We start from the raw sequence: 25,008 nt of genomic DNA, 5'->3' as shown, positions 1-25,008 counted from the left end.
TTGGTATTGCAGATGGGCGTAATCAAAAACAAATAAATTACCATAACTAAGCTCCACAACAAGACTCTTATTTGGTATACAGCATCACATTAGGGAGGAGCATCTGCAGTTTACATTTTTTTTAAAGTGGGCGTGGTCCCGCCCCTAATAGGTTAAATATGCATATCTCCTAAACTGCTAAAGCTGTAATAACTAAATTCACTGGAAGCAAATGTTTTTAGAACCTATACCTACAGTGTGGAAATAGTTGAAATCGGATGGCAACTACGCCCACTCCCCATATAACGGTACTGTTAAAAACTACTAAAAGCGCGATAAATCAAGCACTAAACACGCCAGAAACATTAATATTTATCTTAGGGATGGTATGAGATCACTTTATAGGAACCGCGTTCAAAATTAGACAGTGGGCGTGATACCGCCCACTTTTAGGTGAAAACCCATATCTTGGGATCTTTTTAACCGATTTCAACCAAATTTGGTACATAACATTCTTTTTTTATTTCTATGTTATGGTGCGAAATCGGGTTACAACCACGCCTATTTTCCATATGACACCGTTTTAAATTCCACTTGATTCTTTCACTTTCCACTATGCAAATCAAGCAACAATGATTATATCGGCGTAAAACTTTGCGTGAATAATACGTTTAAAGTATGCCAAATTGTGACCAAAAATTCTTTAAATCGAACCAAAACTGTTCAAGCCCCTAGGTACTGAATATGTGGACCCCAGTACCTATAGTTTACATTTTTTCGTAAATATCGGCCATTGTGTAAGATATATAATTGAAATTCATATAATAGAATAAATAAATGAAATTATCGATAATAGTATGTCTTTGTTTCAAAAATGGGTTGAATCGGATCAATAGTTCTTGTAGCCCTCATATATCTAATATAAATATTTTTGAACTTCCGCGTGACTTTATACCGCATATGTGAGTTATCTCACTGAAAATGAGAGAGCGTGTTTTACTCATAAAAAGATCAAATCGGGTGAAAATTTTCCTTAGCCCCCATGTAACTAATATCAGGATTTTCGAACATTCGTCTGACTTTACTCCATTTGATTGGTGATGTTATGTGAGGTACCTTAATGAAACAGTGGGAGCATTTTATTAGTCTGTGGCATGTTAGTAGTATGTGGTATTGGAAAAAATTTATAAAATCGGGTTAATACTGCCCTCAAATTTCATATACTACTTATAAAGCTTTTCGTTATTCTAACCAGTTTTATGCCGACTATGTCGGTCAGTGAGTATTAATATTTTTTTTATACTGTCGCAACCTGTTGCTACAGAGTATAATAGTTTTGTTTACCTAACGGTTGTTGGTATCATCAGGATGAAGAGACGAGTTGAAATCCGAGTGACTGTCTGTCCGCCCGTCCGTCTGTCCGTCTGCCCGTCCGTGCAAGCTGTAACTTGAGTAACAATTGAGATATCTTTATGAAACTTGGTGGACATGTTTCTTGGTACCGTGAGACGGTTGGTATTGCAGATGGGCGTAATCGGACCACTGCCACGCCCACAAAACGCCATTAATCAAAAACAAATAAATTGTCATAACTAAGCTCCGCAATAAGATACAAGACTGTTATTTGGTACACGAGATCACATTAGGAAGGGCATCTGCAGTTAAAATTTTTTTTAAAAGTGGGCGTGGTCCTGCCTCTAATAGGTTTAATGTGCATATCTCCTAAACCACTAACACTATAACAACAAAATTCATTGGAGGCAAATGTTTTTAGAACCTCTACCTACAGTGTGAAAACTCCGCCCACTCCCCATATAACGGTATTGTTAAAAACTACTAAAAGCGCGATGAGATGACTTTATTGGAACCGCGTTCAAAATTAGACAGTGGGCGTGGCACAGCCCACTTTTAGGTGAAAACCCATATCTTGAGATCTGCTTTACCGATTTCAACCAAATTCGGTGCATAACGTTCTTTACATATTTCTATGTCATAGTACGAAAATGGGACTACAACCACGGACTATAACCGCGCCTATTTCCCATATAACACCATTTTCAATTCCATCTGATTCTTTCACTTTCCACTATGCATATCAAGCAACAACTATATCGGGGTAAAACTTTGCGTGAATAATACGTTTAATGTATGCCACCTTGTGACCAAAAATTGTCTAAATCGAACCAAAACTGTTCAAGCCCTTAAGTAATAAATGTGTGGACCCCAGTGCCTATAGTTGACCTTCTACCTAAAATATCAGCCAATACACAAAGAAATCTCAAACGAGTATACCATTTGACCTTGCGAGAGTATAAAATGTTCGGTTACAGCCGAACTTAGCCCTTCCTTACTTGTTTTTCCTATATTTTGTCTCAAAATGTCGTCTTATGTACGTTGAAAAATAGATGGAGCGTTCTTCGATTCGAATGGTAGTCTTGTGAATTCATACTTGTTGTTCACTGAAAAAGCTCTTCTCTTCACGTCAGATTCCTTAAGAGGAATTTGATTGAAACCGCTTTTTAAATCGATTACTGAAAAATTTGGGTTTCTCCCAATTGTGATAGTACTTCATTTATCTCTGGTATTGGATACCTATCAGCAGTAGTAACTGTGTTTAGCTTTCTGTAATCGATAACTAATCTGAATTTTCTTAGATGCATCGTTTTTTTTTGGGTACAACCCATATTGGTTAGGTTTGTGTGGTGATCTTGTTTTTCTGCTAATACCGTCCTCTTGTAATTTATTTATTTTTATACTCTCGCAACCTGTTGCTACAGAGTATAATAGTTTTGTTCACCTAACGGTTGTTTGTATCACCTAAAGCTAATCGAGTTAGATATAGGGTTATGTATATATAAATGATCAGGATGAAGAGACGAGTTGAAATCCGGGTGACTGTCTAGCTCTAACTTGAGTAAAAATTGAGATATATTTATGAAGCTTGGTCGACATGTTTCTTGATACCGTGAGACGGTTGGTATTGCAGATGGGCGTAATCGGACCACTGCCACGCCCACAAAACGCCATTAACCAAAACAAATAAATTGCCATAACTAAGCTCCACAATAAGATATAAGACTGTTATTTAGTACGCAGGATCACACTAGGGAGGGGCATCTGCAGTTAAATTTTTTTTTTTCAAAGTGGGCGTGGTCATGCCCCTAATAGGTTTAATGTGCATATCTCCTAAACTGCTAAAGCTATAATAACCAAATTCACTGGAAGCAAATGTTATTAGAACATCTACCTACAGTGTGAAAACCCCGCCCACTCCCCATATAACGGTACTGTTAAAAACTACTAAAAGCGCGATAAATAACGCCAGAGACATTAAATTTTATCTCTGGGATGGTATGAGATGACTTTATAGGAACCGCGTTCAAAATTAGACAGTGGGCGTGGCACAGCCCACTTTGAGGTTGAAAACCCATATCTTGAGATCTGCTTTACCGATTTCAACCAAATTCGGTGCATAACGTTCTTTACATATTTCTATGTCATAGTGCGAAAATGGGACTACAACCACGCCTACTTCCCATATAACACCATTTTTAGTTCCATCTGATTCTTTCACTTTCCACTATGCAAATCAGGCAACAATGACTGTATCGGGAAAAAGCTTTCCGTGAATAATGCGATTAAAGTATGCCACCTTGTGACCAAAAATTGTCTAAATCGAACCAAAACTGTTCAAGCACCTAAGTACTAAATATGTGGACCTCAGTGCCTATAGTTGACCTTCTACCGAAAATATCAGTCAATCCACAAAGAAATCTCAAACGAGTATACTATTTGACTCTGCGAGAGTATAAAATGTTCGGTTACATCCGAACTTAGCCCTTCCTTACTTGTTTTTCTACTTCTTGTTTTAAACTGAGAGGATATGGGTTTGATTTGAGTAAATTGGTGTATCCGAATTTGTTCTAATTTCGGCTACTGCTTTTGTAGTGTACGTTAATTTTTCGTTAGGTTCTGAAAATAAGTTTCGGTGTTTCTATATGAGTCATTTAATTTGACTTTTTTCTGAAGCATTCATATGTTCGTCACGGATTTGAATAAAATGAACTTCTTGGGCTCTATATTAATGGAGTTAATTTTACGTTTGTTGATACGTTAATGAAGTTTCCTTCAGTATGATTATTGCTGATAATTCCTTTAAACTATCATTTCCAAGAATTGTGTGACAGGTTGTAAGAGTGGGTAGAAAAGTGTGATGAGTAATGTGGGTGCATTTCTATTCATGTACTTAACCACTTTCAAATGAAGAGAACAGTCTACATCCATTGGCTCTGGACGTGGAAGTCCGAAAGGATGTGGGTGTTATGGTCTAGCGGGAGGTTGATATGTTGGCCGAAAATTTGGAGAATGATTAAAAGTAGGCTGTGGCTGTTGCTGAGTCATGAAATTCTGCTTAGGTAAATATGGTTTAGGAATTTAAGCTAATTGTGGATAGAACTGGTTGGTCACTCTGTTAGGTGGAAGAGGTGGCTTAAAGTCTTGGGCTTTCTTAATATGGGAATAATTATTTATCGTGCGAACGAAATTTCTGGTTCTTCAACTTAAGGCATAAGTGAAGAGCTATGGGGAGGTCTACGGGTTCAATCATGCCAAGGAGTCTTGACAAATCACCATTAAATCTCCTTTGTCACGGTATGTTCGCGTGAGTAAATGTATAGATTTAGTACTGACTTCCATGCAACCAAGTTTATTAAGAATAAGAGATAGGTGGGAATATACCCTTTGGTAGAATTCTTGAATGAAATAGCTACCATGCACTAATTTTGTCATTTGGTACTCTAAGGTACCTACGTCTCTGTTATTGGCGTAATGGAGAGTGAGACATTTCGAAATAGCGTTTCAATTTATAGGTGTATTATATGATTCGAGAGCAATATCTGCGTTGCCCACGATTTTGTTTCTTATGACGTTATGCCATAGTATTTTGGCGATCCGCTTAGAGATTCGTATATTTCTAGTATTCGGTCCACGCTCTTCTTCCACGAATTGAATTCTCCTGGATTCCCGGAAAATTCGAGGAGCCATCTTACCACATCGGGTATTTTGTCTAGTTAGCTAATGTTGTCTGTTAATATGGGGTCTATGGTGATGTCCGTTGTGTTGGAAAAGTTTTCGTTCGGGCGGCCTGAAGTAGGTTCCGTCCCTCTTGTCTTAAAATATTTATGACTACGCCACTTATGTTTGTCAATTGTTCTAGAATCATTTTGTTAGGATTAGGAATAGGATGGGATGGTTGAGTATTGCTTGCAGTAGGTGCGTTTAGCACAGCAGGTCTAATGGGATTGTTTCGCATATTTTATTAGATATTTGCAATAATTTTGTTTTATTTTGGAGGGTCCCTTTGGTGGTGAATCGCAATGTTGGACTGTAGGTATTTAGAACCGGAGGGTCTCCCGTTAGGTGGTGATATGCGGCCCTTTTTATTAATATTAGTTACTGGCTGTACAAGCCTTTTTTTTATAAAATCAGAGTTAATTTATTTTAAATATTTCTTTTTTTTCTAAGAATTTTTATATATCAGAATTTTTTTTTCAGAAAATTTAAATAAATTTCTTTCAAAAATTTCTTCATTATACTTTTCCTTTTTTCTTAAAAAAATTTCATAAATTTTTGAATTATTAATTTTTTTTGTCTCTTAACAGTTTCTCTTTCCCAAAAATACATAGTATTTTATATATTCTTAATTATTACTTTTTAATAGCTTAACTTATTTCTTACATAACAATCAGCTTCCGCTTAATGGCCGGTGATCGTGCTGCTTTCCTCTTTCCTTCCGGTACTAAAGTGCACTCTTTCAATCCCTTGATGCCAATCTTCTTGTGGGAAAAAGTCCGCTGGGCTGCTTACTTTTCGCACTACTTATGGTACTTTTAATTTGCGCCTGTTTTTTTTTAGACACTTCCAAGTGTTTCCGTTATGTTTTATCGTGGGTTTTTAGACACGTATGATTTTGATTTTATGGTACACTTTTCCGTTACGCGTCTTATTTTTTTTTTAAGCTATCCGCTTAAAACATTGCTCGGGCGCCAATTAACGAATTTATTGCTTAAAATTCGAAAAAAAAGATTTTCCGATGACCTTCTAAATTAACGTCTTAATTCCAACTCAATTACATTTTTTACTTAAGCTTAAATGTAACTTATTCTACTTGTTATTCTATAAAGTTTATATATTGCTGATTAGTTGATGCGACGTCAGCAATTAGCTTTTTACCGGATGCGTGTGCATGTGCTATTGCTGAAGCAGCGTCATTCGATATATAATATCAACCGGATTATGTTTCATATGCTTTTGTTACATTAACTTAGACAATACAAGTATAGTAAGTTTCCCGCATAAACTTTAATTTTAAAGTTACCGTTATAAATTTTCCGCCCATTCTCGTGGGACTAGTTTTTTTGAGCACGTACTTTACATCAGCTGACAGTATCGAAAGAGTTATTTATTTATGTATGAACAAGTTTCGACCGCGAAAATATCAGTAGAATGCAATTGAAACATTCAGATTGAAATTTTACCAAAAATATATTTGAGCGAAGGGGTTTGCTGTCGCCGCTCAAAAAAATGTGGAAGAATGAATATTAAAGAGAGCGCGAAATTTAAATGCATTTGATGCAAATTTTTGTGTTATGCTGATTCGTAGTATTTTCCATTGAAATTTTTAAAAAAACCATTTATTTCATGAAAACTAATAAGTTTCAATCACTTTACTAAATGCTAAAAGTTCAAAAGTCAGTTGTTTGAATATCCTATAAAATCACAAAAAATATTTAAATAGTTTTTCCCATATATTAAAATGCCAATATAAAGGGTGCTCGATTTCAAGGTTTTTTTTTTTAAGAAAAAAACACAGAAGATTCAAATTTAAGGCAGAACGTTTATTACAATTTGAAAGAACATTATTTAGCATTTATTTGTTGTTGTCAGTCAGTTGTTCAAATGTTGGCCGCTGCTACGTCTCAGATGGTCCTCACGTTGATTCCAATTTTCGATTAGTCGTGCGAGCATTTCGACTGATAACTGTTTTTTTCTTTTTTTTCTCCAAGGCCTGAAACGAAGCGGGATTATCCGCATAGACTTTGGACTTCACATATCCCCACAAAAAAAAGTCAAACGGTGTGATATCAATCGACCAACCCGAAACGTGAAATTATCTGCTCCCAATCCATTAATTGAAGAGATGTGTGGGATGTGGCGCCGTTTTGTGAAAATCAAATGGCGCCGACATCACGAGCTTAAATTTCAGGCTTCAAATATTCGGTTATCATGGCACGATAACGGTCGCCATTGACGGTAACGTTCTCACCGGCATCATCTTTGAAGAAATATGGACCGATAATTCCACCGGGTCACAAACCACACCAAACCGTTGTTTTTTCTTAATGAAATGGCAGCTCTTAAACTTTTTACAGGTTGCTCTTGGTACTAAACGCGGCAAATTTGCTTGTTTACATACCTATTAAGCCAGAAATTGACCTCATTGCTGAACAAAATATAGTTCGAAAACGTCGGATCTTCTTGAAACTTTTCAAGAGCCCATAGTGCCAAGCGATGTCGCTTAGGAATATCGAGCGGGTTCAGTTCTTGCACAATTTGTATTTTGCACGCTTTCAAATTAAGAACTCGACGTAAAATGCGGCAAGTCGTTCCATACGTCAGTCCGAGTTACTGCGAACGGCGTCGAATCGACTCTCCATGGTCTTATTGTACACTCTCAGCTACGGCCGCTATATTTTCTTCACTGCGTGCTGAACGGGATCTATTAGGTCGAACATTATCCAATAATGAAAGCTGAGTCTCAAGATAGATGATGGTGTTGCGAATAGTACGCTCAGTAGGACGATATAGGTGTTGCCCATAAGTTGAGCGAAGCACGCGAAACACATTCTTTACAGACGTAATTTTCGTAATAAATCTGGCTAAAATGATAAAGGATATTGCTGGGTGACCCTAATGACAATTAAATTCAATTCACTGCTTACATTCATACACAGACACACATTCATGAATTGTACTCAAAATTCTCTTTTTATTATTTTCTCAAACATTGTAAAGAGAACAATATATATATACATTTGATCAACAATTAAAATTAATAATTCGTTATTCAGTCGGTTGATGGAAATATAGTGCGGCTTCTCCACTTTGGAGGAGCTTGTCGAAACTCGTTATTCGGTCGGTCGATGGAAATATAGTACGCTTTTTACACTGTGGTTCTTTTGCACGTCGCCGTTGATTGCACACCCCCAATTATTATAATATTTAAAAAGGGCAAAAAAAGGTTCCTTGCTCCAACATTTTTGGTGGTTAACGTGGGGCATGTGTGTAAAACAACAGACTAAATTCTTGGGCAAAAGAAAACTGTGAAAACTTGATTGTGCTTATCGAACAATATATTGCATCAATTGCAGAAAAAGATACTATATAAGTTAATGCAAACATTAATACCAAAATAAATTCAAAATGCAATTCAGCAATTGTCAAGTTATGCAAACGTTTACGAAAAGACTTTGTAAATAATTTAGATTTTGATTTTTCCGAGAAATATAATTTCTCAAACTTCTTTATAAACGAGTGCAACAACTTTACAAATGCTGACAATACAACTTTTAGAACTAAGTCATGACATGTAAAATAGAATATAAGACTATGGAAAATTGTAATTGACGGGCAGTTTTATTTGAATAATAATAAAGTGCGGTCACACTGACCAAAAAAGAAACCTTTGTGTTTCTTTTTACTTCCTCTGCAAAGGAAGGCATTAATTGGCGCCCGAGCAAAGTTCAAAAACCGGGAGTCCTGTTTTAGCAAAAAGCCCTCAAGTAGTGCTGTTACAAAGGACTAAAAACTTAGCTTATCGCGTGAAACGTCCTCAATTAGTATCGTATTCGGCATATTGCTAATGTGTGAAAAAGTATCCATGAACTTGTGAAATCGCAAGGAACCAAAAATACTATAAATCATAATTTTTAGAAAAAGTCACAGCAAGAATAAAAGTGAGAGTTTTGAAAATAAATTGTAAAAAAAAACAAAAAAAGAGTGCTTAAAAATGTCGAATCCTGATAACCTGATAAGACCCGCTACTCTAAACCATACGCCACCTAATGCACAAATTAGCTTAGACGAACTAAACTCCCTAATAACAAACATAGCGACCGAAATATTATATTTACACGACAAAGACCACAAATAGTACAGGCAACACTCCATCCTAATGCAGGACCAAATATAATTTCTGACCAAGTAATAGAACAATTTAGAAATAATCTGGGAGATCTCGACAAGATTCCTGACATAGTAAAATGTCTTCGCGAATTTTCAGGAAGTCAAGACGAATTTAATTAATGGAGAAATAGTGTTGAACGTGTCCTACAAATATACATATGAACACACAAAAGGCACACCCAAATATTATGGTATTTTAAAAACCATCAGAAATAAAATAGTGGGAGAAGCAGATATTGCTTTGGAATCCTATAACACTCCACTTGATTGGACAGCCATCTCAAAATGTTTGTCACTGCATAACGCTGATAAGAGAGACCTAGCCACTCTCGAGTACCAAATGACTTCATTAATATCGGGTAGGTCCTCGGTGCAAGATTTTTACCAAAAAGTTTATAAGCAATTATCATTAATATTGAACAAATCAGGACGCTTAAATGTATCAAATGAGTCTGTAAGCTTATTAACTCAGGCATATAGGGACAAGGCATTAGATACCTTTATCCGCGGTCTAAATGGTGATCTGCCAAAAATCCTAAGGAATGAGAGAACCAGTAGATCTCCCGCAAGCCCTACACTTATGTTTGAAACTTGAAAATCAAACTTATAGAGCAAACTATGCTCATAACAATAATTTCGGAGGAAATTTTCAAAACCAACTACAACGCAACTACTCTAAGTTACAACAGCCTCTACGCAGCCCACCACTGCCTCCTCGTCCACCGATATTTTATCCTCAACTCGCTCACAGTCCCCAAGGGCCTAACGAGAAATTATCATCTAATCCTCAACAGAGATACATACCAAACAGACAACATAATTATCACACACAACCACCTCCTATACTCCAAGGTCCTAAACCACAGCCTATTCCAGAACCAATGGAAATAGACGAAAGTATGCGTACTAGAAGAATCTACTATATGAATAGACCAAGGCCAAATTATAATCGTAAAGGACCCCCACAATCAATCAACCAACCACAGAGAAAATTGCACGTAATTTTCACATAGACTCTGAATATCAGCAATACGATGTAAACCATGAAAACTCGAACCAAAAAGAAGAGCAAACTTTAAATGATTATCTGGACTTTACACAGGAACCACCACAACCAGATAACCAATATCTAGAATTTAACGATATTAATTTTTTAGGATGATAAGCTCTTCGTTACCCTACATAGAACTTACAACGAAGAGCGGCGAAACCCTAAAAATTTTAGTCGGCACCGGGTCAACAAAAAACTACATTCAACCACAATTCGTAAGGAAACCTATAGCAAATAGGAATAGTCTTAAAGAAAATATTAAATTTTACATAATGCCATCATTGAAAACATTCAATGGCATTTTAGGGAACGACACGCTAAAGCAGCTCGATGCTGTCGTCCACCCAGGAAAGAATTTCTTACAAATAAGAAATGGTATCAAGGTAAAAATGAAATAATTTACGTCGCATGCCTCCTTAAATTCAATAGAAATACGGGATGAGCACCTTAAATCGTCACAAAAAGAAAAACTAGGTATGTTAGTGGCAAGACACCCGAAACTCTTTTCAGATCCAGATGAAAGACTCACATTCTCCACAAAAGTAATAGGCGAAATCCGTACGAAGTCTGACTCTCCTACTTACACTAGATTTTATCCCTATCCTATCGCTTTAAAAGCTGAAATAGAAACACAAATTGATAAGTTAATATGTGATGGAATTATTAGACCTTCACGTTCCCCATACAAATCTCCCGTATGGATTGTAGGTAAAAAACCTGATTCGGCAGGTAACAAGCAGTACAGAATGGTAATCGACTTGATTTAAAAAGTGGATTTCACCAAATCCCACTGAAACCGGCAGATTACGAAAAAACAGCGTTTTCTGTTTGCAACGGCAAGTACGAATTTACTAGGTTACCTTTCGGACTTAAAAACGCTCCGTCGATTTTTCAACGAGCTCTCGATGACATCCTTCGTCACATATCGGAAAGAGATGTTAAGTTTATATAGATGATATAATTATCTTCAGTTAGAAGCTAAAGAGGCATTAAGTAAAATAAAAAACTCTTTGATATCTGAGGACATAATATTAGCATACCCTGACCTTACTAAAGATATGGAACTTACCACAGACGAGTCCAACTTCGCGCTAGGTGCAGTTCTATCACAGAACAACAAACCTATTTCCGTTATTTCAAGAACTCTGAATAAGGAAAATGAAAAAGAATTTCTTGCCATAATATGGGCATTTAATTCATTTCGAACTACTTGTACGGACCAGCAATATAAAAATATACACGGACCACCAACCTCTCATTTATTTCCTAGGCAACAAGAATAATAACAGTAAGATGAAACGGTGGAAGGCCATTCTCGAATAATATTATTATGAACTCTTATATAAGCCAGGAAGAGCAAATCTCGTTGCTGACGCCCTCTCCAGAATACCACGAGAAACGGATATCCATACACTATCCATAGCAACAAATAGTGCTGAACGTTCTGCTCATAATCTGATATGTCACGTTGACGCTCCCGTAACCGCATTTAAGAACCAAATCTTTCTCAATATAGCCCCCACCCCAGATTACAAGTTCGAAATCGTTTTTCCTACCTACCATAGGCATATGATATCCCAACCTCGGTACAATTTCGATAATTTGGTGCAAATTTAAAATTAATTCCTTTATCCATCAATCATAAATTGTATAAAAGCCTCCGAACCAACTATAGGAATAATACAGGAGATATTTCTAGAACATTTCCGAAGCTATAAGATAAGATTTTCCAATAAACTAGTAAGAGATATTAAAAGTGAACAAGAGCAAGAAGAAATCATCTTAAAAGTGCACAAGGGAAAATAAATTACAAATTCTCGAAAATAACTACTTTCCAGCTATGACAAGGAAAAATTAAAAATATTATTAAAAAATGCGTTGCGTGCAAAGAGAATAAATATGATCGACACCCAATGAAATCACAAATCCAAGCAACACCTATTCCTCAGTTTCCAGGACAGATAGTCCACATGGACATATTCTTAGTCGGAAAAGAGCTGGTAATCACAGCAATAGATAAATTCTCCATATACGTTATAGTATGTATATATAACCAATTAAATTCAGAGCGGCCGAAGACATAAGGCAACCCTTACGGGATATTCTTTATGCGCTTATTCCAGCAACCCTCGTGATGGACAATGAAAAATCCTTTAATTCAGAATCCATTAAATTCATGATAGAAAATGAAATCGGAATAAAAATCTTTCGTACAGCCCCCTACACTTGTTGTTCTAACGGTCAAATAGAACGATTTCATTCCACCTTACAAGAAATCATGCATTGTTTACAAACAGAAAAAATACATCGATCATTCCATGAACTCCTAGACAGATCCGTAAACGAATACAACCTATCTATTCATACAGTTACAGGCAAAAAACCCATAGAAGCATTTTTTGGCAGACGGGTAAGCTCGAATCCCGAACTACTAGCAAAATTCAGAGAAGAAACAATTAAAAAACTCGTAGAGAAACAGAGAAACGATCTTGCGTACCATAACGCAAACACCCCCAAAAGAATATACAGAAGGAGAGGACATTTTTGTGAAAATAAATAAAAGACTAGGAAACAAACTATCGGCCGAGTATAAAAAGGAAACAATAGGACAGAATTTAAATACTACAGTTATAACCAAGTCAGGAAGAGAAGTTCATAAAAACAATATCAAACAATCTTGAAGCCACATTACACATCAAATGAACATTTGTATCTTCTTCTTTTAAGACAAAATGAAAATTCTACTGACAATTTTCATGTGGATAGTAGTGACGAAAGCACAACGATTGGAAATACAAAACCTGACCAACAGTTACGGGCACATACCCATAAAAACGGCAGAACAGAAGACAATTAGTTACTACGACAAAATATAATATTACACTTCATAAACCTGACCTCATACGAAGAAACTGTATAATTAATTTCTAAAAATATAGAAACATTAAACGCTACCACTTTTGAAGACAAACAACTCCTTGATATGATAAATAAAAACTTTCTTTTACTCAATACACGTATAAATAATCTACATATCAATTCTAAATCTAAACGAGGACTTTTCAATGTCCTAGGAAAAGGCTTTAAAATTATTTTTTCCATGGACAGCGATGACGAACAGGAAATAAGAGAAACAATATCTCAAATACATAACAATGAGCAAACTACTTGTATTAATAGCACAATTAATAATTTAATTTTTATAAACAATTTTATGACCGAACAAATTTACACATAAATAGACAACAAATTCTTGTCAGCAATTACATTAACAAATTTAGAGCCGAAACAGACAATAAGATTAAAACACTTGAAGATGAAGTTCAATTTTTCCAACACACGTACAAAATTAATAATGATATATTGCTTTTAAACAATCACAACATGGACATCGGACAAATTATATTTTCTTGCAAGTTAGGAGTTATCCCTACTGACATTTTGACACAAAAGGTACTAAACCTGATTACAGACTTTGACAGCTATAGTAAAATAAAAATTGCAGTACTTTTCCAAAATAATAACATAATATTAACACTACTCATACCCCAATTTTCTCCTAATGTACTGTCTAGAATAATATTTGAACCCCTGCCAAATATTTAAAACAAATCTAAAAACAGTGTTATAGTGTAAAAGAAGTTGTTCAAGGAATAATTGTATTTAAAAACTTCAAAGATGTAATAACTCATGACTGCAGTAAAGTAAAAATAAAACAAAAATAAACATTTTTTGAGAACATTTGAGAACTGCAAGATAAATGCATTAAATAAAACGTATAACAATGTCAACTTAAAGATATATGACACACTTGTTATACCTAACTTAATTATGAAAATAAACGAAAGTAATAATACAAAACTAAATTTGTAACTTGAAAATTTATACCTAAAACAACTACAGCATGAGAATAACATAAAAATATTAGTCGGTAATAGTAGAAATAAACATGTAATTAGTTTAAGTACAGATGTGGTAATTATAACTCTTTTCATCATAGCATTTGTTCTGATTTATAAACATAAGAGGAAATGGTACACAGTATTAAAGCCACAAATAACTATAAATAATGTCTCAAGTGAGAAAAACAGATAATTTCTACAAACTTCAACACTCCAATTAAATTAACTATAAAATCGATTGAGGACAATCGACTTAAGAGGGGAAGAGTTAATGCAAACATTAATACCAAAATAAATACAAAATGCAATTCAGGAATTGTCAAGTTATGCAAACGTTTACGAAAAGACTTTGCAAATAATTAAGCTTTTGATTTTTCCGAGAAATATAATTTCTCAAAATTCTTTATAAACGAGTGCAACAACTTTACAAATGCTGACAATACAACTTTTAGAACTAAGTCATGAAATGTAAAATAGACGGGCAGTTTTATTTGAATAATAATAAAGTGCGGTCACACTGCACAAAAAAGAAACCTTGGTGTTTTTTTTTTAATTCCTCTGCAAAGGAAGGCATTAATTTATACTCTAAAAACTAAAAACAATAATCGTGCATTAATTAAAACATAATTTGAATGCGTTAATATCATATTTATGATCGCATCGATAACATTTTATAAGTGTGTTGCAGTTGTATTTGCATTTTTTTGTAGGTCACCTGGACTAATGATTCCCGTTGAATTCGGACATTACTGCATTTGTCTGGTGAGATATTAATGTTTTGTTGCTGAATTTACCGCTTACTGGAAAGCGTACATATAAAAACAAAATTACTTTATTATCATACATATGTACATATACTCGTTTACATGCATACATATTTGCCACATTGCTGATTGGAACAATTCGGTTATGAGAGTTGCCTTCGCTGCTTTTGTTAGCAGATCGTCGCGTACTCAGCATCATTACTCTGTCTAGACTGCATTGCTCAGCTGAACGTTCGAAGCTCTGCCGGCGATTGAAAACGTTACGGGCTTGACTGTTTAGCGCCGCTGTTCTGTCAACGCTACGCCACTATCGCTAATATAAAACGCAATATATGACGTATTAAATCTATAGTTGAGGTATCAAAAGACTCTGATGATAAGCCTTCACATGCGGAGTTACAATATCGGCTTTGAATATTAGAGTCATACTTCAATCGCGCAGATTTAGAGGATAGCTATGTCATAGCCAAACTTTTCATTCAAGCACAACTTGGGGAGGAAGGGAACCTTACAATTAGCTACGCCGAGACAACAGTTTCATCTCCTGTTTCCACGCCATTACACTTACCAAAGTTGTCGCTGCCTACCTTTAGCGGAAGTTATGCAAAATAAAAACATTTTATTGCATCTTTCACTCAGTTTATCGCTCGTGAACTTAAACTTTGAAATATAGAACGATTTAATTATTTATTGTCCTGTCTTAAGGGTTCAGCTCTGGAAACCGTACAAGCCTTCCAGTTAACTACCGAAAACTACCCGAAGACTTTAAACAGCCTCAGGGAACGCTTCGATAATCCCACTCTCATTTTTTTGGTAGGCATTGTCTCGCTATTTACGCTGCAACCAACCGATATATCAAACTATCAACAATTGCGTAGTTTGATCGTTGGGCACAAGCTCCAATTTCGCGCAAGCAATGCTGATTTACATTGTCATAGATAAATGTGATCAGCAAACTCGTAACAAATGGAACGAAACGCTAGAATACAAATCACTTCCAACTTGGCTACAATGCACTCCAGTTTTAGAACGCCACTGTCAGTTTCTGCACCCATCCGACTCCTCATCACCCCATAAGTCCGATTTCACCAAACAGATTGTATCACTACTCGTAGACAAAACCCATCGTTCGCAATCACTTAACCTTCGTTTGTTCTTTGTTCTAGCGATAAACACACGATTATTGGTTCTTCTCAATTTAAGGTTATGCATACGAATCAACGCTTCGATGCCGCCAAGAAATACAAACTCTGTATGAATTGTCTGAGAAATGGTCACAGAGTATCTCAGTATGCGTCGAATCATCGCTATCGCATCTGTATCAGAACGCATTATAAGCTCTTGCATCATGAAAACGCAGCTCTGCCTATAAATGCAACTCCAATATCTTCTCCCATTTCGCAATCGTTTCAACTTTAGTCAACATCGCATTCAAACAAACCTCATACATACAACCAGCTGACAGCTACGGTTCCCATATGGAGACACCGGGCCACGGGTAGGTCATTTTAGCAACAGCTTTAGTTGTAGTTAAATATTACGCGGGTTCGTACAAGTTTGGAAGAGCTCTTCTCGACTCATGTTCCCAAGTATATTTCATGACTGATGAATTCGCACAAAGGCTTCACTTTCGTCCAGAAAAGTATCACATTGGCACTCGCAGTATAGGTGATTCAGTTACCAATCTTAAAGCTCGAACCACTACATCAATTAAATCACGTATATCAGCATTTCAACTTTCGCTCCAGTTTGGTAGCACATCAAATATTGCATACCAGCTGAAATTGACACAGTGAACTGGAATTTGACAGCCAACACAATTTTGGTCGACGAAACCTTTTTCAAACCTCGACACATCGATCTGTTGCTTGAAACAGAGGCATTTTTTGAAACCCTCACTGTTATTCAAATTAAACTTGGAAGTACTGTACACCTTCAATCAACAAAGTTACGAGTAGTGTTCGACGCATCTTGCCGAACTACGACACAAACATCGCTAAACGACTTACTTTTGGTTGGACCAACGATCCAAACAGAGCTGTATATGTTGATACTGCGCTTCCGTCTGTATCGTTACGCTATCACCGCAGATATCACTAAAATGTACATGCAAGTATAATTGTATATAAATTATCGTAAATTTCATTACATTCTCTGGTGAGCTTTTCCACTCGCAGATCTTCATCAACGCAGCGACACGTTGTTGTTCACATTCACACCAAATCAAGTTCACAAGTCGGTTACAATGCGCACAATACTGTCCATCGCTTCATTACTGCTCGATCCACTTGAAGTGCTCTCACCACTCGTGATAACCTCAAAATTAATTATGCAAGAATTATAACTGCTAAAATTATGATGGGACGAGTCGGTGCCTCAACATATAAAGCTATAAAATCGTTCGTTCCTGCGTGCATTGTGTTCGTTACAAGCCAGTGGTGTTACAATAGGTAGTGGACCCACTGCCAGCTACCTGCTTTACACCTGCACGCCAATTTGAACTTTGCGAAATAGACTTTTGTGGACAGATAAGCACATATCTTCGAATTCGAGCAAACCACCTATCAAGTCATTTTTTACTGTATTTGGGTGCCTCGTAACTAAAAATATGCACATCGAGCAGGTCTCCGACTTATCAACAAACGTATTCCTAAATGTCGCCGCAAAATACCATCTGATATCTTTTGCGCCAATGCTACCAATTTTCTGGGCACATCTAGCCAGTTAACAGACCTCAAACAATTCTTATTTAAGAATGCAGCGTTAAATCAAATCTATAAGTATTGTTCCTCTGGTTTTATTAATTTTCATTTTATTTCACCCTGGGCCTCTGGGAGGCTGCGGTAAAGCGCAAAAGGGTTGTTAAATCAGAGAACTTAGAAGAACGAGAAGGTGCAGGTTCGGCAGCGAACATTTGTAAAATTTTATCAAGGAGTTCGCCTCACACGCAGGAGAAACAAATAATATTTCTCGCTTTTATAAGAGCGGTGAATCTGTACACATACGCTCTCTTAACATAACCAACCGGCGAATATTGAAGAGAATATAATATGTATGCCAAACTGGGAATATTGATATGCCATTTGAAATATATTAAAAAAAAAAAAAAAATAACAAGTGTTTACACAGTTTTTAGGAAGATCCAGTTATTTTTTATAGTTAAGAAATTTTATTCAAAAGCAAAAATAAATTAATTTAAATTTAAGTATTGTATTATCAGCAGACAACTAAACTTCAATTGACAAAAAACTAGAATAATGGAACCAAAACTCACAAATTGTAATCGCTTAAATGCTCCAACTTATGCTGAGAAATTTGCTTTCGATCCAGTTTTTGTTGAATTGTTAACGACGGCACTAACTTTCCAAACAGCCTTCTCATATATAATTCAACCTATAAAATATGAAGTACTCGTTCGTCTGAGATGCCTATGGCATTGGCAATTTCAATATATAGTCAAACTTGGATCTTCACTAACAATATTATGAACTTCTTCAGTGATTTCTGGTGTGGTTGCAGGTTTTTGTTTGTCCTTCGCGGGGATCGTCTTCAAGCCTAGTACGACCACGTTTTAATTCCTCAGCCCAAAATTCAACGGTGCTTTTAAACCCTTCAAAACAAAGATCACTGCACGATATTAAATTTTCTCCATATTAAAAAAATACTCTGACATGTCGACTTCAAATGGCTTGTAAACAAAGAATTAATTAACAGAATGACTTGTAAATTTGCATGTGTTCTCATGCAAGATGTACCAACTTGAGAAAATTTGGAGCTAGTAGTGCAACTTCTTGGTTAGAGCAGAGACTTACGCGGTCATAGAATATATACCTCCAAATTTTTATACTCTCGCAACATCTTCATTAATAGATTAAGTGCATATAATGTATCTCTTTAACAACTTAAGCTATATCAATCTTTCTGAGGATAAGTCTCTCTAGCACCTCTTTCACAATCTGAAACTGGGTAAAATGAGATGATAACCACGCCCACCCTCATATAACGTTTAGATTACGAAAAATTTTAATATTTTTATATTCACTTATTCAAATATATCTTAATCTAATTTCAGTACTTGGCGCCCGATATATTTTTTTCTGATTTTTACGTAATGGATTTGTACTGGGATTATTTCCAGTTAAAATGGAACGACTTGTCTTCAGTTATAACAATGTTACTCATAATAACAATATATTGGCTCTTCCTAGTACCCTGTAACTGGAAAAAGGTATATAAATTCTGTTTAATGACCCGGTTTGTACGGGTTTTGGCTATATCTTGTGATTGCAGCAGTGAAATGAACTTAAGATAAACTACGTAAAGTGAATGTATTACTTACATATTGTGGCGAACACGAATACCAGAACAAATCAGAATCGACGATAAACTAGAGAGAAGTTTTATAAGTATATTTTATTTCTTGTCAGTGAAAATTATATTTAAATCGTCCTCAAATAAGACATAAACTCAATCCAAAAGACTAAATTTAATGTATAGATATGATATGCAAAACGTTAACCAGAGGATCGGAATTCATTACATTAGGGATATGAGGTTTTGACCAAGGTCTAAACTAATTTCATTCATATTTATCGCATTAAACTAAATTGTATCCAAAATTATAGGTTTGGTTAACTTTGCTAAGATGTTTGAAAGGTACCTCTCATACTATCACTAATATCACATATATTATATTAGTGATAAAGTCAACCAGATATTTGAAAATCCTAATATTAGTTATATGAGGTCTAGGTTTAAGTTTTTGCCTGATTTTATCTATTTAAAAAAAAAAGAAGAAAGATGTATCGTTATTAGAAAAACACGCTCTCTCAATTACTATTACGTACTATTATCAGAAAAGCTTCTCTACGAATTCCTTTGATATATCTTACAGATTGACCGATATTTTCGATAAAAAGTTCGCAAAAAAGGGGCTTGAATAGTTTTAATACGATTTAGACAATTGGTGGTCATAAAATGTCACACCTTAAAGGCACTATTTGTGCAAAGTTTTATCTGTATACATTGCGTGGTTCTTGATTTGTATACTAAAAAATGAGGGAATCAGATGGAACTTAATATTGTGTTATATTGCACCATTATCGCACTGCGATGTAAACATGTTAGGATAATATTAGCTACCGTGTTTCGTTGACATCGGTCGAACAGGTCCCGAGATATGGATTTTCAGCTAATTGTGGGCGGTGACACCTCCATCGTTCAAATTTAACATTGGCTCCTATAAAGTTTACTCATTTCATCTCGGGTGTACAATTTTATGACTCGCATTGATTTATAGATTTATCGCACTTTAGGTAGTTTTTAAGGGGTCAGGGGTAGTCAGAGGCACGAAAAAATAAGAATTTTCAGTAAATTTTTTGCTATTAAATCATGTTATTTTACAAAAGCAGTAATATGGCATTATAATACAATGTTTTGAATTGAAGTCACGAAAATTAAAAAAAATATATTAATTTCTACAGTATAGCTGGCTGTGTTGACTCAATTCCAAACAAAGGTCCTTGCGGTGACAATTATAAGTCCTTGGAGATTCTTCTAAAATTAATCGAATAGAAAAAACTAGTTTGATAAATAGATAATCCTGGACCTGATCGAAGCTTTTTTCAAAAAATTACAAAATGGCGGCCTCAGGAATTTTTTTTCTAGATTTTTGGGAAAAAATCAACAGTCAATTGGTCTTAAAAATACGAAATTTTGGGAAAAAAAATTTGGGAGCTGTATTAATTTCATTAAAATTTACTGAGCGGTTTTCGAGTTTCAGTTGTCACCAGTTCAAAAAACAAAGCTTTGAGAAAAATTCATTTAAAGTTTCACACTAGAGCTCCAGAGCGCTTTGAAGTACCCGAGCGCGCTTTGTTATTTGTCGAATAACTCAAAAAGTAATTATAGGATCAACTTTAAGTGTTCAGAGAATATTTTGAAGATATTACACTTAACGAAAATGCAAAACAAAAATTGATTTTTTGAAAATTCTGACTACCCCTTAACAAAACTGTTATATGGAGAGTGGGCGCGGCTTTAATCTTTTCACAGGGTGGGTACAGATGCCGAAAAAATTTCATTAGAGCGAATTTTTAAAAATTTAATGCTTAAGGAGATACATATGTACGTCTTGTCATCCATAACCTGAAGTTATTAGCAAGCCAGCCAGCAAATGGATATCCTCGTTGATTTATTAAATTAATTAAGTCTATGACCTGCAATATAAGCTAATAAGATACATATTTGATTGTAAACCACTCAGTTTCGTCGGACAATGAAAATTGAATTCTTTTGCAAATTTTTTATACTCTTGCAACATGTTGTTACAGAGTATAATAGTTTTGTTCACCTAACGATTGTTTGTATAATCTAAAAATAATCGAGATAGATATGGAGTCATATACTCGTTTGCCTATATAAATGATCAGGATAACAAGGCGAGTTGAAATCCGAGTGACTGTCTGTCCATCTGTCCATCTGTGTAAGCGATAACTTGAGTAAAAATTAAGATAAAACTTGGTACATGTCTTCCTTGGCAAAAAAGAGAGAACGAGTTTGTAGGTATACTGTATAATCGGACTACTGCCACGCTCACAAAACGACATTAATCGAAAACCTTTAAAATGCCATAATTAAGCACTTAATAAACCTGTAATTTGGTACGGATTATTGAAGTAGCAAGGGGCACCTGTGATATAAAAATTTATAAAAAAAAATGGACGTGGCTCCGCCCTTTAATACGTTTAATGTACATATCTCCTTAACTACTAGAGCTACAATAACCAAAGTTCAAATCCTATAATAACCCCTACCGACAGTGTGAAAATTTAGAAAATCAGCTTAGAACGCCTTCCTCTCCCCATACAACGGTTTTGTTAAAAACTATTAAAAACGCGATGAATCAATTACCAAATACGCCAGAGACAATATATTTTAAACCTAAGATGGTACAAGAGGGTACAATTAAAATAATCGGCGTGGCTCTAATAACTAATATCAAGATTTTCAAACATCCGGTTGACTTCACTCCTTATGTAATGGCGCTGGCATGTGAGGTACCTCAATGATACTCAGAAAGCATCGCTTTCTGTTAATAATATGTAGTAAAGTCAAAATTAGATGAAATCGGATCAATATTACCCCTCTCCCCCATATACCTACTGCACATATTGACTGAATGTAAGATATATTATCAAAATTAACTGAGCGAATAATATTGGATATATAATAGTTTATTGTCGAAAATGTGTGAATTGGTCAACAATTTACATCAACTCCCATATACCACATATAATTTTTCTTACTCTAACAAACCATATGCTGTTTGACTTTTTAAATTGTTCTAGAGGGAGACTTCATGCAGAGAGTTCGGCACAATCTGACTTTAAAAAATATCACCATTGTTGCCGAGTAAGCGTATGATCAAAGCTTTTATAATGCCTGCAAAATTTTGAACAGCTAGTTAGTCCTAGAAAGAATACATCTCCTATTTTCTGGAATCTTGCCTTTAATTAAAAAGCTAAGAGCACATTATTTTGTAGAACACACTTACCAATAACCGTGAAAATAGATAAAATCGAACAACATACACCCGTTTACTCATACATTTTATTTTAATCGAAATTAAATGAGAAGACATTGCTTTTTAATTCAAATTTTAAGTATTGGACTTTTGAGTCAGGTTTTCCAAAGTCGTAAGCGTCAATTATTTAAAATCTTAGAACTTTGCTTTATTTCAATGCAGCAGTTTATCGAAATAACGAACATATTGTAATGAAAGTCTCAATTAATCGTCTACCTTGTAACTCAATTTTGAGTTCGATCTCTGTATTGTTAAATGAAAGCCCAATTCAATGATTACGCTCTTATGATCGTCTCAATTAGACATATTTTCCATTCCAACTACACTGTTATTTGGGAGATTAAATTCATATGCATGTTACCTCAAAGAAAGTAATGTGATTAAAAAAATGTTGTGTTTATAGTAAAATAAGTTTCTATAGCTATTTAAAAAATTGGTTAATCGTCGTTTATTTCGCTGAAATACGAAAAATACATTTGATGGTTTATTCCTGAAGTTCACCCAATACAATAAGAATGGTTGTCTGACGCCGCACCTAGGCCTATTGGAGGCCCATTGTGATACCATCGGGACTAATGTTCCCTCACTTTATTTTCTCTTCTCTGAATCAACCTGTGCTTCTGATGAAGTTCATTAGTATAAATAGTTTTATGTGAGCAACTTCCGATGCGTAGGAACCCCCATAGGAGACTTCAGTGATTTGGAAGCCGCTTGAATATCCATATTTATAAATATGCTTCTTGTTGTGAGAACACTTTTTGTCAGAACAACAGGGCTTTCTTTGATTGTTATGATCTCCGCTTGGAAGACACTGCAGTGATCTGGTACCCGGAAGGAGATTTTGGTATCTGATTTAGCTGAAAAGACACCACCTCCTCGATCATCTAGTTTTGACCCATTAATATATATACTTATCCCTGCATTCCTGTCCACCACGACCCTTTCCCACTCTTCCCTGAAGGGAAAGGCAGTATTGGGGACCGAATTTAGTTTAAGTTTTATTGGATTACGAAAATCAGTGATAGTTTGTAGAAACGGGAACTTACATAAATATCTTAGAATGCCCCTTGTTACAGGCGATTGGGAGGATTACTTCAGTAAAGTCTGTTGGCAGTAAATGTAAAATGACGCTTAGTGCCTGACTTGGTATAGTTTTAAGAGCTCCTCTGATGCATATACTGGCTGCTCTTTGTATGCTTTCCATGCGCCTCCCAGCGCATTTCTTTTCCATTATTGGCCACCATACCAATATACCGTATGGTTAAACAACTACTGTGGCGAGCCAATAAGCTATCCGAGGCGCCATCCTTGTGCAAGCGCAGAGTCCCGTAGCAGCTTTCTTCACTCTGACGTGTAAGTTTAGTTTCCATGAAAGCGTCCTGTCAAATATTAGTCCTAAGTAGCTTGCCTTATCTCCAATTGTTAATTCTGCTACCATTTAATACTGGCGCCGTAACTTCTGGAGTTTGGTGTTTCCTGGTGAACAATACTAGCTCCGTCTTACTAGAATTTGGGTTTAGTCCGCACGATACGGCTCAACGATTTATATCTCTAAAATTGTTTGCATAAGTTTAGCGAAAGTGTTTAGGAATTTACCTTTAACCGAAACTGCCACATCGTCAGCGTAGGCCACAATATGTACCCCCTTCTTTCCCAAATCCACCAGTATTTTGTTCATGAGGATCCAGAGAAGTGGGGATAACACGCCCTCTTGGGAAGATTTGCACATCGTTTAAGCTCCCACCGTTGAAATAATCGACCTGCTCGTGAGCATTTGTTCAATCCTTAAGCGCGCTCAGTAATTAGAGTGTATTCTTTAACTTCCACAGATTTTTCAATCTCCGCAAAAATTTCTTTTAGAATACGCATACTGGAAACAGCCAACTTATCTGGGTTTAGTTTATTTCTTATATGTGCGCCTTTCCTACGTGTTAAGGTGGAATGAGGAGAGGCTAATTGGTTTAAAATCCTTTGGACTTGTATGTGAGCATTTGCCTCCCTTAGGTATGTATATTACCTTGACTTCCCTCCATAGCGAAGGAATATGGTTTAATTGCGGCGCGTCCTTAGGAATGGTTACTAGCCAATCTATTATGTAATTCTGCGACTGAAGTTATTTATTGCCCAGCGTCCGTTGCTTTCTGACACAATATTTGTAGGAGTGGAGTCTATTTCTGTCCGCTGTCTTGTTTGTACTTTTCAGTATGGCTTTCAGAGATACCTGGGAAGTGGGTATCTATTAATAGGCCTAGTGACTCTTCACTGGATACCGTCCAGCTGTGGTCTGGCTTCTGAAGGTATCCAATACTGTGCACCGATTGTGCCATTATTTCCTAAGTCTAGACGCTTCCGCCGTATTCTCGATATCATCACAAAAAATGTCCAAGAATTTATTTTTGCTCTCCTAACCTCCCTTTTGTATGACTTTAGCAGGTTGTAATAATTATCCCAATCTTACTCGCCTTGATTACTGCTGCTGTGCCG

The 25,008-nt window shown here is 35.7% G+C and overlaps 1 protein-coding gene across 2 annotated transcripts in view; it reads left to right on the top strand.

Annotated features, from left to right (window-relative positions):
- Positions 1–25,008, top strand: part of nvd (cholesterol 7-desaturase nvd) — a 410,950-nt gene that overhangs the window by 114,130 nt on the left and 271,812 nt on the right. The window contains exon 2 of one of the 2 annotated variants that reach the window (XM_070112982.1): positions 19,012–19,167. The exons of the other annotated variant lie outside the window; for it this stretch is intronic. Within the exon in view, the coding sequence (XP_069969083.1) occupies positions 19,051–19,167 (117 nt within the window). The 5' untranslated portion in view covers positions 19,012–19,050. The remainder of the gene's footprint in view (positions 1–19,011; positions 19,168–25,008) is intronic. 2 annotated transcript variants of the gene reach the window in all.

The sequence above is a fragment of the Bactrocera oleae genome, chromosome 2 (genome assembly GCF_042242935.1).
Source record: "Bactrocera oleae isolate idBacOlea1 chromosome 2, idBacOlea1, whole genome shotgun sequence".
In the NCBI taxonomy this organism is placed as follows: Eukaryota; Metazoa; Arthropoda; class Insecta; order Diptera; family Tephritidae; genus Bactrocera; species Bactrocera oleae.
This window is presented reverse-complemented; position numbering and strand designations above follow the sequence as displayed.